The sequence below is a fragment of the Pangasianodon hypophthalmus genome, chromosome 28 (assembly GCF_027358585.1).
Source record: "Pangasianodon hypophthalmus isolate fPanHyp1 chromosome 28, fPanHyp1.pri, whole genome shotgun sequence".
NCBI classification, from domain to species: Eukaryota; Metazoa; Chordata; class Actinopteri; order Siluriformes; family Pangasiidae; genus Pangasianodon; species Pangasianodon hypophthalmus.
This window is the reverse complement of record NC_069737.1, coordinates 3,496,809-3,513,548: the sequence shown is the minus strand read 5'-3', so window position 1 is coordinate 3,513,548 and position 16,740 is coordinate 3,496,809. Positions and strand designations below refer to the sequence as shown.

The window sequence follows — 16,740 nt, the reverse complement described above, 5'->3', positions numbered from 1 at the left end:
TGCGCTTCAACACAGGGTCTGTATTATAACTTGAGAATTCAGTGCAGTTATATGGTAGCACTTTCTATGAAGGCCATATGTATAATGACATGAATACATTCATTACATAATGCATTCATAAGGCACATCGTTATAATTATTTATGAAAAGTCATTACAGCTTGTAGCATTGTTGTAATGCATTTATAAATTGTTAAAAGAATGCATTATAAGTAACAATTATAACGCATTATATCACCATTATATCTTCTCATAATGCCCTATGCAAAGTGGGGCTTGATGATATAACGTGTTATGAACACTAATAACACTATATAGTGCATGATAAAGATATCTATAAAGTGTAATGTATGTTCATAAATAATTATAACAATGTGTATAATTCCTTAAGAAAGCATTATAGCATGATATGATTGTGTTCATAGTTTTTATAGATACGATCCTCATAGAAAGTGTTAGTGATTCTATACTAGAGCATGTTATAGTGCATTAAAACATTAGTGTTTACAGAATTCTTATGAACAGTTATTATGCATTATAATTGTTCATAAGAGTACTGGAGACCCTAAACTTGTAATGTGCTACAACACAGGCTTTGGATTATAACTTGCGTTACATATACTGTACCAGAGCATTCTATAGTGCATTATAGCATTATTATCTACAAAATTAGCATCCATAACTCATTATGAAATTATAATGAGTTATGGATGCTACATATAAGCATTTATATAGGCTTCTGTCAGACATTACAAAGTATTATGTCAGGCATTGTAAAGTATTACGTATCATATGAAAAATGTTAGAAATGAATTTGAATGAATTATAGTGAATCCAGTATTCAGACTGCATTATAATGCATTACTATTCCTAATGCATGCTAATGTATTGTAATGCTTTATAAATACTGGATTCATAGGTTTTGTTCCCTAATTATCGAATAATTTTAATTTTGTTAATTGTGGTTGTGTTATAGCCATTAATAACTGCTATACCATAGATTATTAAACTTTTACGTAGTAATTTACAAGTATGAGTCAGCCATCATTATTAATTATGGAATATTGGACATAAAGGAAAGAAACGTTTGCTTTATAACTAAATTAAAAGAATATAATAATTCTATATATTAATTCTACTAATGCTACTGTGATAATATAACGATTAGTACTGTAATATTTAGAGAAACATATTAGTAATTGTCCATTATATAATTTATAAATATTGATATTCCATAATTGGACCATTATTATTATAAATAATAATACAAATAATAAAAATAATAACAAAAATAGTAAAAATGGACCAAATTATTATAAATGTGTCTGTGAGCTTTATAACGTATTTGTACTATTTAATTTGTGATGAATAGACTAATGAATTTAGCAAAATTAGAGCTTAATACTAATTATTAGAGTTTTTAGTAAATTTCTTTGACCTTTAAGAATTAGGAATAAAAAGATACAAATATCAGGTCATCATCTTCCCTGAAATAAAAAGCCAGTTCTGCACCTCATCATCTGTTCTTGTTTATTTCATCGTGTTTGAGTGTACAGCAGAAACAGCTATATTGACTCCAGTTCTCTAAAACCCACTGCTGTAGGTTCTGTGCAGTGGAATCATTTCATCTGTATTCATCCATCGTCACACTATTGGGTCATTACCCGGAGCTTTGACTGCATGAAAAAGCACTATCGAGATGAAAATGTTTGTATCCTAGAAACCATTTCCCTCAATAAGCACTGTATTAGTGAAGCTGTGTCTCTACCACGCATGATGGCTACCACAAACTATTTATACTTGCTTTCAGCAATGCACCTGAATGCTTTTTCTATTCATTTTCTTGGTTTCAACCAGCTGCTTGACTCACAGTAGAGCAGTGCTATTGTGGGATAATGTGTGGAGTAACAGTCACCGCAAGCTGGAGACGGACAATACTGCTGACCTGATGCTCCTGAATGAATGTTCTGAAGTGTGTGTGTGTGTGTGTGTTTTCGTCAGAGTCGGATTCGTCGGATGTGGAACGATACAGTGCGGAAGCAGTCGGAATCATCCTTCATCACTGGAGACATCAACAGCTCTGCTACCATCAACAGAGGTACGCAATTCTCCCTCCCTCCCTCTCTCTCTCTCTCTCTCTCTCTCTCTATATATATATATATATATATATATATATATATATATATATATATATATATATATATATATATATATATATTATAGAAACCGTGATTAATCAGTGCCAAACTGTATAATTGGCAATGAGTTACTACAATTCCATATCCGGATTATACAGTCAAGTTTAAATCACTTATTTATTTCAATCTTGTATACGGATTTAGCGAAAATTTTGTGAAACTCAGTTGTTTTGTTATTGATCACTCGAAAGAAAACAATTCAAAACAAATCCATAAATGAAAACAAATAAGACTAGCTATACGATTACGACAAAAGAAATGTGATTATGAGGCGCTCTTTCCCCATTTAGTCGTCATTTTGTCATTTTCAGCTTTGTGAACATTACCTTTTTTGGAATTTTCTGGGACTCACTAAATTTAAATCAGCTGTACCGTAAACGTACTTGGTAATTTACCACTAATTGGCATTCTTCTACGTATGCACATGAGTATGAAAAAATTAGCGTTACCAAAATTTTTGGAGGAATTTTTTAGATCGGTTTTGGCCCACAAAATCTTTCACACACAACTTTACTAAAAGATTGAAAAATAAGGGCCAGTGTTGGAAATGGGACTGGTTGCTACTGACTACTAAGACTGTTAGGATAAACTGATTTTTCACACTCCAGAAAAACCCACGTTAGGCAGATATGCCATACCCGTGTGCACAGTTGCACAAGGCATAGTTGCTTGTTATTTAATATCCTCTCAAGAGTCACTTTTTTTTTTTAGCTTCACTCACTTGGGAAAGTGAATGTAGTACCCCCTTAAACGTCATTTAAGATATATAATTGGTCCTAAAGGACAACTATTGGTATGGCTCGTACATGGGGAATGCTTTCCTCTGTTGACACAAGATCACCACTGGAAATTTCTAAAGCTTCTAAAGCTGCTGAGGTCAGAAGGTTGAATGGCAGCTTAAAACATTTCCTTTCTATGTTATCCAGAAAGCACTTAGAGAAAGAGCACCTTCATACTGTGATATTGTGCAGTAGGCTTGTGTTACTAACTTGCTCACAGAGCTGCACTGTGGCTCTGAACTCAGTGTGGCAAAGTTTTAACTTTGCAGAAAGCATATAAAAACTACAATAAACCACAGTTAATATATATATATAAATTTGTTTTTTTGTTTTGATCTGTACTGTTTTGGCTACAACACTGAAGATGAATTTAAAGATAATGTATTAATAGTGCATTAATAATTAAATGATTACAAACAATTTCTGCATTCAAAATGTTGTAACATATACAGTATAAGCAATTATATACAGAGCTTTCATAATAACCTCAAGCATTAATAAACTGGTTAACCATTAATTTATGCTTAAACCCAAGTTACAATTCATTATTATTATACAAGTAACCACTTATAAAATATTTATTACAATACTAACCATTCATGAAGTAAACTTTGGGACATGGCCTAACCCACACATTTCTCATGCTGCATTCACATTCTTATGATAAAATATTGAATGTTGCAATGTGAGCACCTTTTATTAGAAAATTTAGAAAAGCCTTATTTTGTTTACACGCAAACTTCACAAGCTCTCCGTGTTCTAGAGATTATTTTTCCCCTCACACTTCAAAAGACAAAAGTCTTTTTTACTTGTTGAAAAGATTGACAAAGACAACATGGAGAAGATTCCATGCCAGATCGAAAACCAGTCACACTGGTGAGATAATGTGAAACGTAATACACAGTCGGCATTGCTTTTCATTACTGCCATGAGGAAACGTGCCACGCTGAAAAGCAAAACCTTCATCGCATTGCTAATACACAAAAGGTACCGATGAGATGTCACTAATGAGAAGCAATACTGATTGTGTATCGCATTCTGTCTGAAACAGAATCGCACTGGAATGCAATGCAGTGGCGTGGATTGCTTTCAGAATTTAATTCCTAAAAGCAAACCCCTCCTGTATGTTTTTCATTAAAGCGATCATGCGACGTAAGAGCAGTGCAGTGAAGGCTTTTGCTTTTCGGTGTTGCACGTTGTCCACATGATTACTAATAGTGTACAAATGGTTTGTAGACAGGGATTAATCATTAATAAGTAAGGACTAAAACAAGACAGGACATTCTGTTATATACAGTACTGTGCAAAAGTCTTAGGCACATGCAAAGAAATGCTGTAGAGCAAAGACGCCTTCAAAAATAATGAAATTAAATGTTTCTACATTAAAAAAATACTATAAAGAGCAGTAAACATTAATAAATGAAACAAAGTCAATATTTGGTGTGACGATCCTTTGCTTTAAAAAAAAATTATTAGTCTCAGGTGCAGTGTGTGCAGTTTTATAAGGAAATGAGCTGGAAGTGTTACTGAGCATCTTGCAGAAGCAGCCACAGTTCTTCTGGAGACTTTGACTGTCACACTTGCTTGTTATTTTTGCAGCGAAACCCAGCAGCCTTCATTATGTTTTTTTTTTTTTTTTTTGTCTGAAAAGTGTCTCTCATGTAATCTGCTGCTTTCTTTACTGACATACAAACATTTTTCTGTAACATTTCATTTTGTGCTGGCTGGAAAACTAATGTTTGGAAATCTAAAAAGTTTTTGTACTGAATCAATAATGTAGACGTCATCAAATAAAAATCTGTAACAAAGTTTGTACTAAAATCTAGGGTGCCTAAGACTTTTGCACAGTACTGTAAAACAATATTCCCTTTATGCCACGGCAGTTTACCAATAAATACATCGAATTATTTATTTGAGAAGGACATGGCATACATTTTCTCCTTTTATAATTCTATTTGATTATCGTGGAACATCTGTGAAGTTTGTTTCTGTTATCACTTACATTATGACAGCCAAAACTAATTGCAGCCAAAACTAATGTCAGAGCTTCTGTTTCAGAAAATTACTCAACACTATCTGACCAGAATTGAGAATTCAACAGTGTTGCAGAATAAATTATTGTAATACATCATCTGTTAATGGCTTATGAATGGTATTATTATATAACGCATCAGGGAAAAGGATTTTAAGCTTCGTTATATATTGAACAAAGCAGTGAATCTCTTTCTCTCTCTCTCTCTCTCTCTCTCTCTCTCTCTCTCTCTCTCTACACATGCACTGCTCTGAGTTCATTATGACGCTAATGTGCTATTCTAATGACAGATTGATGTGCAGAGAGAGATGATGTGTCAGGATGGCAATAATTAAGTATTGAACACAGCAATCCATGCACATCACTTAACACACACTCTCTTACATGCATACACACACACACACACACACACACACACATGCTTTTCACATATTACAATCTGGCAGAGCAGATGTTTTCAGGTGAATTACTAAGAGATACAAAAAAAAACATTAACATCCATTTTTATCACAGACACACACACACACACACACATGCACACACTACACACAAGCAAAACAGATAGACAGATAGTGATCGCCCATCTCTGTCGGTCTGTAGGATGAAGATAAGGCAGCGTAAATCCCTCAATCTCATGGTAGCAACAGGAAAACTAGGTCAGGAAAGTTTTAGTCTGGAAGAAGCTCCCTGTGTTGTTGTGTGGTAAAAATATCATACTGCATCCCTGAGCTTCTTCATGTTGTCAGTGATGATACCAACTGCATCCCATCTTCTAAAAAAATTAGAATTACAACTATGTAAGTAATTATACATTTTAACCCAGTTCAAATTGCAGTTATTGCTGGAAATATAATATCATAAGAAAACATTTCTAACATTTCTTGCTCAAACTTAAATGGAACAACAGGAACAGCCAAATGGTGCATATAATTAATATATATATATAGTAGATGATACATAATAGATATATAATATTCTTTTCTCTATATATTATATATTTGTATAAATTTGTGTTTTGCAACAGGAGATTTAAAGCTAAATTTATTTTTTTATGATAATAAAGGTATTCTATGTTTGCTCTGTGTGCTGTCATTTCATCAGTAGCAGCCAGGGTGAAAAATTAGCACAAAAAACAAGTCAAATTATAAACGTGTACTTGAGTAAAAAGATAAATTGGCCATACGTAAATGAATTTCAGTATCTAAATAATAATAATAATTATTATTATTATTATTGTTGTTGTTGTTGCTGTTGTTGATGATGCTATTTATTTATCTGTTTGTGGTCATAAAATAGTACAGTCATGAATACAGTTACTTTTGTAAAAAAGTTAAATAAATAAATAAATAAATAAAAATAATAACTTGGCCCCTAATAATAATTTTTTTTTAAATATTGCACATTTCCCAAACTCAAGGTTGCTTTACAGACGACAGTAAGCAGGTAACAAATAGCTCAATCTTCTCAATATGTTTTTTAAATGTTAATATAAATCAGTCCCACCTAGTTTCGCATGAAAATCCATTTTTTCATCAACTAACTTTTCCTAAGCAGCTGCTCTATTTTACCTGAACTTGACTGCAAAGTGATTTAAGTCCTGTCGGCCAAGAAATCTGCCACAGTCAGTCACTACATTATAAACATGAAAATTGTTGATTGTGTCGCTCTGGTACAAACGGAATTTGAAGACGTTTTCATTGGTGTGATGTCTTCCACCCACCACCAGTCCACAGCCTAACTCTAGACATATATGAAGCGCATCAATCTTACACTTTCAGAAGAAATTTCTCGGCTTGTGAGATATGAGCAACGGGTGAGAAACAATCGATATATTATTACATCAGGCTGTTTGTTGTCTTCGCTGATAACTGTGACGCTGAAGGGCTAAAGTAACAATCCAGACAGCGCAATCCACAAACGAACAAAAGTGAGCGGATGACTCATGGCCAGGACGAGAACATCAGGCTGTAGGTTATGTTTATGTGGGCTGGATTAAGAACACTTGCTTGTGTTATTCAGAGCACCTGAGGCCATGCTCCAAGGAGACAAATTCACCAGCAGCCTCTGCTTTAGGCTCATTTCCTGCTAACAATGAGAAATACGCACTCATTTTCGTAATTCAGAGGGAAAAAAAATCTTTCAAGTGCTCAACTTTTTCACTACACAGGAAGAAACTTTGCAAAGCTGCAATTGTTACTGGCAGGAAAGGACAAAAAAATCATGTTACTTCTGTCTTAGTAATTCCAAGAAAAAAAAAAAATCTTTTAAGTGCTCAAACTTCTCTTTTCTTCATCCTCCCTAGAGTGGCTTACTTCCTCTCTCTCTCTCTTTCTCTCTCTCTCTCTCTCTCTCTCTCTCTCTTTCGCTGTATCTCGTTTTTCTCTCCAGAGAAACCAAGCTCTTGTTCTGCTTCCACATAGCATTGCATGTTTAATTTATTTTGGGGTATTCAATTATTTCAGCGTGATCAGAGTAGATATGGAAGGCATCCAGATGCTCCCCAAGTGCTCAGTGTTTCAAAAGAGTGGAATACATTTCAGAGAGGAATAATCAGTCAACTAAAATGAAGAAAGAAAAAAAAAACAGACTGATTACAGGATACATAAACAGATATAAACACATTAATATGAACATTAGAGTGTTGGAGATGCGAGAAGCTGATTCACATTGAGTTAGAGAGTTGTATCAGGAGACGTATCAGTGAATCACAAATATTGACACGCTGATTCCATTACGCAAATACGTGAAGTAAATAAATTTGAGATATCACAGACACCAAGTTGCTCATAGTGCACATTATTCAGCTTGTCACCATACTTGCAAATTTGTAGCAGTTTATTTAAAAAAAGCGGGGGGTTAAGGGTGGGGTTAGCATTTGTCGGTATGAAATCGTACAAAATCCATCCTTCAGTTGTTGGAGGCATTATGTATTATTTGAAAGGATTGCTTAATTAGTGAAATAGGAATAATTAGCAGTGTGTAACCCTGCTCCAAACTGGAACACATTTATGAAATACAGAAAAATTCAAAAGAATAAACAACGTAGTGTATGAGTGAGGTGCTGGGCCACCACGAGCCACCAGAACATTTCAGTGCCCCTTTTTCTGTTAATGTGCTTTATACTATATACAGTAAATGGGATATTCATCTAAAAATTGAAAAGATCCAGTTACATACATGTCCTTGCTTACAATGGTCGGGATCAGCAACTAACACACCTGAATGGTGACAGCAGTTACCTTTTAATGCTTAACCGTTACTGATTTGTTTATAGCTATAAAAAAACAGTTCAAACTGGTTATGTATGTATGGTATGTTCACACATTACTGCTATCTTGGACTTTGAACAGATGAGACACGTCTGTTTTGAATTTGATGCATGTAGAATAAACACATACTTTCCTGTCTAATCTTCTTTCTAATCAGTCTGTTCTCGTCATTGACATTTCTTTAAACACGGCATGTTGTCAGTTTGCTAATCAGACCACAGAGGGTAGATAAAATGAAAAATCTACGAAAGTCGGTGAACGCTCTTTCCTCTAGCTCTGTAACGTCTCTCTAGGTAAATAATTTACATAAATGCATGTGATTAGATAAAACACAACTGAGGATCTGTTAAAGAAGCTGAGCTGGATCATGTTTACAGAACTAGAGTCACTGCAATATGGCCAGGTTTTTTTTTCATACATTTATGGGCTACTGTAGTTTTGTACTCAGTATTTTGTACTCAGATTGATCCTCTGAAAGACTTTGCCATGTCTACATCCAGACCATGGTCTGCTATTTGTCTACCCCTGCTATATGAAATCAAAAACTGTGCTATTTTGTGAACACAGCGTGGATGTAGAACTTTGACTGTGTTTTTATGAGGCATTCTTTCTTTTGATGCAATCAAAAACAGCCTTTTCTTGCCACTTTAATAGGAAATAACCAGATGAATCAAGGGGATGTGAGGGAGTTGGCATGCGCATACAGAGTGTAACCAAAGACATACACAGCATGCAGTCTAACATTTTGTCCAATGTCTACCTCATCATTCTGTATACTCATAATCTTTTTAATGTTTCAACTAAGCTATTTTGCATATGCTATTTAAAACCCTGCAGGAATCGTGTACTTATACATACACACAAACACACATCCCTGCTTTGTTGGAGGCTGCACGGCTGGACAGAAGGAGCTGTTGCATCCAGTACCTTCTCAGTGTTTTCTCTGCGCTTCCTCTGTTGAACCGTCTCTGAAAGATTAATTAGAATACTAACGGTTTGCGCTGAAATGCCCTTTCCTTGTTCCTCCCCGCAACGGCAAGGTAACAAAACTGACGTTGCGTGGACTTCACTACTGCATTTGTCTAACGTTCTGTGTCTTTTTTCTCCGTGTGTGTATGTGTGTGTGTGTGTGTGTGTGTGTGTGTGTGTGCGCACGTGTGTGTGTGTGTGTGCGCGTGTGTGCGTGGCTGTATCAGGTGCTATGGCCAATCATCTCATCTCAAATGCTCTGCTGCGACCGCACGGTTCAAACAACCCCTATAACACTTTAGTGGGGGACTCGACCGTGTATAACAACCCCACTCTGAGCATGTACAACACACAAGGTGTGCTGGTCCTCTCTACTCACCTCAGCTAACTGGCAATGTCCGTGTGGATGTGTTAGTGCATGAGACATGTGGGTGTGTAAGTGGGCAGGGCTTTGCGCACCCCTGCATCTCTTGATTTGCCATTTGATTCGTCTCCCTCTGGGGTTTTTCCTCAGTGAACATCACACAGCAGTATGCAGAACAGGAAAAAAAAAAATCAAACACCTCCTAGAGAAGTGAACAAAGGCTTCTGTCGGTGCTAAATTTCTAGTGCAAATCCAGAACCTTGCACAAAAAGCAACATTTAAGGTAAAAGGTGAGCTCAGATTTTCCACCGCTGCCTGCAGTATTTACCTACTGAGCTTAACAGCGAGATGTTTGTTCAATGTCGAGCTCGCAAAAGCATCTGCAGTGTGCATACGTTCCTGCGGAGATCTCAGCGGGAGGCCTGACACTTTTCTCAGCGGCTGCTGCAGCTCCGCATGATGCTGTCACGCCGGCTTCTCTGTTTATTACTCCCTCGCTCCCTCATTCTGTCTTAAATTAAGTTTTTTTTTTTTTTTTTTTTACTTGCCCCTTGTTTATTTGAGGTATTATTCTTTAACATGACAGAAAATGTAAAAGCTCACAGGTTCAAAACACGTCCCACAGACACTTTTCTTTTATGATTCTACATAAAGTAGAATCAAATAGGTCCTCCTCACACGGGGCGCCAATTAGGTGCAAACTACAGCTTGGCATCATACTTAGTGTGTATTTTTTTTTTTTTTTTTTTTTGTGAAAGGATTTTAAGTGAAAGGTCTATGTTGAAAGCATTGTCGCAACCTTGAAATCTAATATCAATAAAAGCCCTGAAATTACGAGTAGAGCCCAAGGTACTGCTAATGTGCCTCTTTATTCTGATCAATAATTCTGTTATATATATTTTTATTGTGGAGCTTTTCCTTGGATTGTAATAAATGGAAAGGTTTAGCAAAGTCTTACCTCTTAACAAGGCCACTTTCTATGTGCTTTTCTTCTCATTTTTCTTCTTGTATTTTTGTGTGTCCTTGTGTGTCATGCATGTCTTTTTTGACCTGTCACTGAATGCTTACCTGTGCTTTTTTCCTTCTTCTTTTCTTTCTTTCTTTCTTTCTTCCTTTCTCCATGCTGTCCGTTAAGACCCCTACAGAGAGACAAGTATGGGAGTCAAGCTAAATATTGCTTACCAAATGTAATTGTCCTTGTATTTCCTTCTTCTACTTGACATCATGCTTTTATTGAGATTGTACTTAAGAGTTGCTGATTTGGAAAGGTTTTCTCCATAAAGAACAGCCAATGAAGAATCAATCAATGGTCTGATCTGAGAAGCCCATTTAGAGGAAAACAAATGAAAAAATGTTTTTCCCTTTTCATCAATTTAAGTGCTACCTGCTAAAACAGAAACAGTAGATTTTTACAGTCTCGAGGTATACAGGCGAATGTCTGTGATCCAAGAAAGTTTGAATAAGGTTTTGAAAAAGGCTGAAAAAGACATGACTAGAGTACAGAGGGGAAAAAAAGTGCCCTCTTCTGTCACCTGCTCCCACTTTTTCTCTGCTGCCAATACGAGAGAAAGTTCTGGAGCCTTCAGAAAGCTCCAGAGCTCCACGCTTTCTCTGCATGAGAGAGCTGAGATGCCTTCATCCCCTCTCCCCCTTCCACCTTCGGCCTTATTTAGCACATTAAAAAAAAAGAGAAATGGAAAATATAACTTTTTAAAACAAAACAAAACAAAAAAAAAATGCACAGTTGTCCCTTTAATGGGATTAGCCATGCAAATCATGTAGTGCTAAATAAGGGCCAGTGTTGATTTGTTGATTGGAGCCTGACTGTAAGACTGGGTTCACACTCTGAGCGTCAGCATGGCTGTGCTTTATTTGTGTGTTTGAGTGTGTGTGTGTGTGTGTGTGTGTGTGTGTGTGTTTGTGTGTATTTGTATCTGACGTCATAGTTGTATAGTTTAACAGATTTTCCTTGCAATGTATAGAAATTAAAAATGGTGACATATCTGAGATCAGACTTCTTAAAGGGAAGCTTAGATCAGCTTCAGACTTTCTCAGTGATTGTTCACTCGAAGTTGTGTGTACATTATTTGTAGATAATTGTATATGTTTGTGTATGTATGAGTTCTTACAGACTTAATAAACCACTGTGTGTGTGTGATTTTTCAATACTTTCTCTCTTTCAGAGGGAATCTTGAACAATGCCCGGGATACAAGTGTCATGGATACTCTACCACTGAATGGTAACCATGGCAACAGCTACGGCCTGGCGGGTGCTGATTACCTGAGCGAGTGCGTGCAAATGATGGAGCGTGGCGGCTATGGCGTCCCACATGCCACGCACCCGCACACCCCGCTGGAGAAGCGCATACTCCAAGAGCTCACCTCTAACTACCTACCCCCCTACCTGAACAACCATGAACGCAACAACCTCGTCAACAAGCTCGTCAACAATGTCAGCAACATCACCAACGTCACTCACGTGAGCAACATTGCTAACATGAGTAATGTCAGTAACATGAGCAACCTCGCAAACGTGAGCAACCTGGCTAATGTGAGTAATCTCAGTAACATGAATAATAACGGAACTGTGAGTGGTGGGCGGGGCAAAGACGCGTCGGCTCCTCCTCTCAGCCTCACGCTGGACCTTGATGACTCTCCAGCCTTCATCCCTGATGAGAGTCTGGGCCTTGAGTTGATCCGTGACGAGTCCGACACCCCGCTGCTGCCCCAGCAACGGCCTACCCATCACACCCAACCTCGACCCTCTTTTGGCTCCACCTCCTCGTCTCGCCGCCGCCTCCCACAGGAAAACAGTGAGAGTTTTTTTCCGCTGCTGACTGAAGAGCAGGGCGATGAAACGCCCTCGCCAAGGAGAGACTCAGCCAGCCAAGAGCGGTCTGACACACACACGTTGCCACGCAGTGGAGGAGGAGGAGGAGGTGGAGGCGCAGGGGAGGACGCACGTGAGCCCACAGAGAGCGATGATGTGTACTACAAGAGCATGCCTAACCTAGGCTCCAAGAACCATCTGCACCAACTGCACTCTTACTACCACCTAGGCCGAGGTAGCAGCGATGGCTTCATCGGTCCCGCCAACAAGGACGAAGCTCCACCCACTGAAACCCCACAAGAGCCTGCCCAGCTCGTCACCAGCCTATAGAGGACCACACAACCAACACACACACACACAGACACACACACACAATTGATGTGGAGGTTTCCTCCTGTCATTCCTCACATCATTTCCTTCGCTTTTCCGTACTGGTCAATCGTCCGCAGTCGTAGACATTTCTCTTACGTGTTCTCAAAAAAAAAAAAAAAAAAGAACAAAACAAGGAAAATAACTTTGGAGATGTTTTTTTTTTTTTTTTTTTGTATTCTGACTGATAAATCAGATTGGATTGTAGATGTCTGGCCTCAGACATGACCTGATGGGGTTTTTTTTCAGATTCTTTAAGTGTGCAGTTTTATTTCCCACGGACAGACAGAGACCACTGAGTCAATAATGGATTTCTGTGTTATTTAGTGGGATAAGTGAGAAAGAAAAAGACTTCTCAAAGGATTTACAAAAAAATGCAGACTGAAACACTGAGGCAGTGCATAGACTTGGTGCCAAACAAATAAATCAGATGGAGAAAACGCTACAAAAGACTATTTTAATACACTTCTTTAACTGACATCTGCTTTTTAAATGTTTCTCCTTCCTGTGCGATGAGTCCGATACAGTCGTCCCAATAAGTCAAGTGGAAAAATGTGCATTTTTGAACTTTCTTGCAAAGGATGACTTTGCCATAGGGCACTTTGTTTTGTTTTCTTTTTTTCTTTTTTTGCGTATTAATAACAAATATTAAAAAGAGGAGGGGAAAAAACTAATATCACAGAGAATTATAAGATATTTCTATGTAAATGTACAGCTACTAGCATTACAGTCTGCAGTCTGCTTTTTTCTGTTGCTCTGTCAGCGTGGTGATTTAGAATCAGTTCAGTTCTCTCCTGACGCTCTTGGTCCGGACTGCAGCTCTGCTCTCACGCTCTCTTCCGCTGTTTGATTTGTACATTTCACTTTGCAGCAATTAACGGAACCACAGAAAAAAAATCCCGATGGTCATTTAAAGAACGTAACCAGAATATTTTGTCCCCTCAGAACTCGTTAATTTTTTTTTTTTTATTTAATGATTTCTTCATTGTGTAGATAAAAGTGATATCAGAGTCATGTTGCCATTTTGGGCCAGAGATGCAAATTTCCTTTGAGATTGACAACCGTAGAGCAAAGTGCGACGTGAAGCACTATCCGTGCTTGCCGAGGAAGACTCCAGCGATGAAAAGGTGAAGACTGATTTCCGCATTTATATGCACTAGGCACTTGTATAAAACGATGGAGGATGTTTGACTTATTAAAGCTCAATATTTGCAGTGAGAAGATGAAGAACCCGTGTGTTTCATTTCAGCTGGGTGAAAAAAAGACTTATTTATTTCTTTCAAGACAACAGCAGTCTCATATGGTAAAACTTGCAAAAATATGACCATATTTTATTTATTTTTTTGTTTTTTTTTCTGTTTTATATTGATTTTTGAATCAAACTGAATCAAATGACCTCCTGACTAATATTTGTTGTACCAGTGAAACTTGTTTGCCAACAAATAAATTACTGCTTAAGACTGAAATTTTCGCCGGGGTGCTGTTATGTGGGTGGATTTTCTGCGTCTGTCTGCCCGAGAGACTTTAAACGGATGGCAAAAATCTCTGGAGAGCACTTAATTTAATAAAAAAAAAAGAAAGAAAAGCCATTCTGGCTGTAGTTAATAACCAGTTACAAGTGCATTAGACCCGTCAAACAATGAGTGTGATTGAATCCTGAAAAACGTACTTCAACATGGTGCTCGGAGTAGCACCATGTCTCGAGAAGATTAGTGTGTCTGTCCGCACTAAAGCACTTCTACTGAATCCAAATGAAGCCCTTTAAGTCTGTCCCAAATGAAAAACACTTTTCGAGCAGGAGAAAATGGGTGGAGTGAGCAGTTCTCATGGTTACAACAAGGATTTTTAATTTAAAAGCAGCTACAAAAAAAAAACGTGTTGATCAATATTCAATGTCCCCTAAAGGCTTGTTTACAGACCAGTTTGATTTCACAGATAAGTTTTGATTGTGTGTGTGTGTGTGTGTGTGTGTGTGTGTGTGTGTGTGGTAATGATATGGGTTATGTCATTTCAAGTGGCATTTGAAAAACTGTGAATCTCCATTACATTACTGATGGCACATGTGTGCCAACCCTTGTGTGAGTCCGCAAAGTGCCATTTGTGTCCACTAATGTTACATTTACAAATGTAAAGTGTGTAACGTAAATCCTTTTCCATGAGGCATCCAATAAAGATTGTGGAAAAATGTACATTTTAGTTCCCATAACATTCACTCAACCCTGTTATCTGAACACATTCACCCCTAGGAAATATTTTGAACAGTCTATGTTCAACAGGACGTCTTACGATGTCATACCAATTTCTCGAAGATCATAAGAAGAAGAAGAAGAAGAAAAGTAAGTCTTGTCATTATTTCCCTTCTTTTCAGTGATGCTGTGGTAGTTACTAATGAGATCACTTTGATAATACAACCATGTTACCCAAATTACAGATTAATAGTAATTATTTAAACAATAAATTATTAGAAAGTCCTTAATCTCATACCGTTAGAATGGATGCTAGTTAATCACATTTGGTGTATTTGCTAATTCAATGCTAAAGAAGAACTCAACCCTGTTACTCGTTTAAGAGTATAGTCGTACTGAGATTGTTGTCTGAGATGGATTAGGACAATTTTCAGTGTTGAAAAATGATTTAAAAGCAACTTTCATTTTTAAGAGAGTGATTTAAAGGCTAAATGCCTCCCTTTATAGTCAAATTACCCACACATACATTCCACATTATTAATGAGTCTTTAACAATGAGTCAAAACCATTAAAGGTTCTATGAAGAATTATAACAGTGTTTTTGTCATAGGGAGAGTTTAGGCAGGGAAAAGACTACAGGTGAATAGGATTATTTTTTTAAACAATAGACATCCAAATTGTCTCCTATTGATTTCTTGATTTGCATATTGATTAAAACCAAAAGTCTAGTTGTTTTCTACCGGTGTCTTGTGTTAACGATCCAAAAAACCCTTGAGTAACCTTTTTTCTAGTAATGTCCTGCTCCATATCGAGATGTTTGTTCGGTTTGGGATGAGTCTTGGCAGTGTTTTATTTTCTTTTGCTGCAGTTTAAAGTATCTTACTTTAATTTTGGTTTTAAAAGGTCAGAATGTGAACCACTATGGCTTGCTGAGTCACTACAAAAAAAACAAAACAAAACAAAACAAAAAAAAACCGCTGTAGTTTATTGGGTTCTATATTGTTACTTATAGTTTAAATCAATTTCTATGGATGTTTAGAGAGCGCTCAAGTACTTTCTGTCTCTTTCTCTCTCTCTTGCTGTTTGTCTGAGAGTACAGATACCCTTCTGAGAAGGACACATAATTCTTTTTCTGTATCTTTGTCTTGCTCTCCTCCCTCACATCGCACATCGCAGGTTGTTTTCAGCTCTGTCCACTCCATGGCTCTAATGCAACCAAACGGCATTAATTGCAGAGAAGCCACATAACCTTCTCGACTCGCCCCATCACCGTCCGTCCTGTCATGATGCCTCACACTGTTGATAAAAGCCTGTCTGCTTTGTCTGATGCACAAATTATATGTTGTTCCTCGCCATTTGAAAGGAGCAGATGAGCCCTGGCTGAGGTCGTATTGCTACAACGCGATGTGACTTGACACTGTTTAATTCAGCTATTGTGGTGTTCGCTTTCTGATGCTACCCAGTCGTTATGATTTGATGAGTCGTCAATGCAGTTTTTGTTTGTGTGTCTGTGCTGATAGGGCACTCTAAAAGTAGACGCATTTCCTGGCAGGCCAAATGGTTGGTGCAGTGCCTTGCAGAATCTCAAACTAAGTGTGTGTGTGTCACAGTTTTTGTGGCGTTTCCAACACCATTGACATTTGTCAGCTCCTGCCAGTGTCGGTTAGCACCATTCGTGGGCGGTACTTTCCAGCGAGTTTGCTGATTGGGTGTTCGGTGTTTGTTCAAAGAGTGTTTTTGGCTTT

General features: G+C 37.4%; 1 protein-coding gene across 12 annotated transcripts in view; it reads left to right on the top strand.

Moving 5' to 3' along the window:
- LOC113545763 (adhesion G protein-coupled receptor L3) overlaps positions 1 to 14,998 on the top strand; it is a 289,900-nt gene extending 274,902 nt beyond the window's left edge. For 6 of the 12 annotated variants that reach the window (XM_053230930.1, XM_026945334.3, XM_026945317.3 and 3 more), the window contains 4 exons: positions 2,001 to 2,097; positions 9,474 to 9,602; positions 10,746 to 10,763; positions 11,794 to 14,998. In XM_053230930.1, coding sequence (XP_053086905.1) covers positions 2,001 to 2,097; positions 9,474 to 9,602; positions 10,746 to 10,763; positions 11,794 to 12,770 — 1,221 coding nt within the window. In that variant the 3' untranslated portion in view covers positions 12,771 to 14,998. Of the gene's footprint in view, positions 1 to 2,000; positions 2,098 to 9,473; positions 9,603 to 10,745; positions 10,798 to 11,793 lie in introns of all 12 variants that reach the window. The other 6 variants (XM_026945335.3, XM_026945333.3, XM_053230932.1 and 3 more) reach the window with 3 other exon arrangements.
- Positions 14,999 to 16,740: the final 1,742 nt, after the last annotated feature.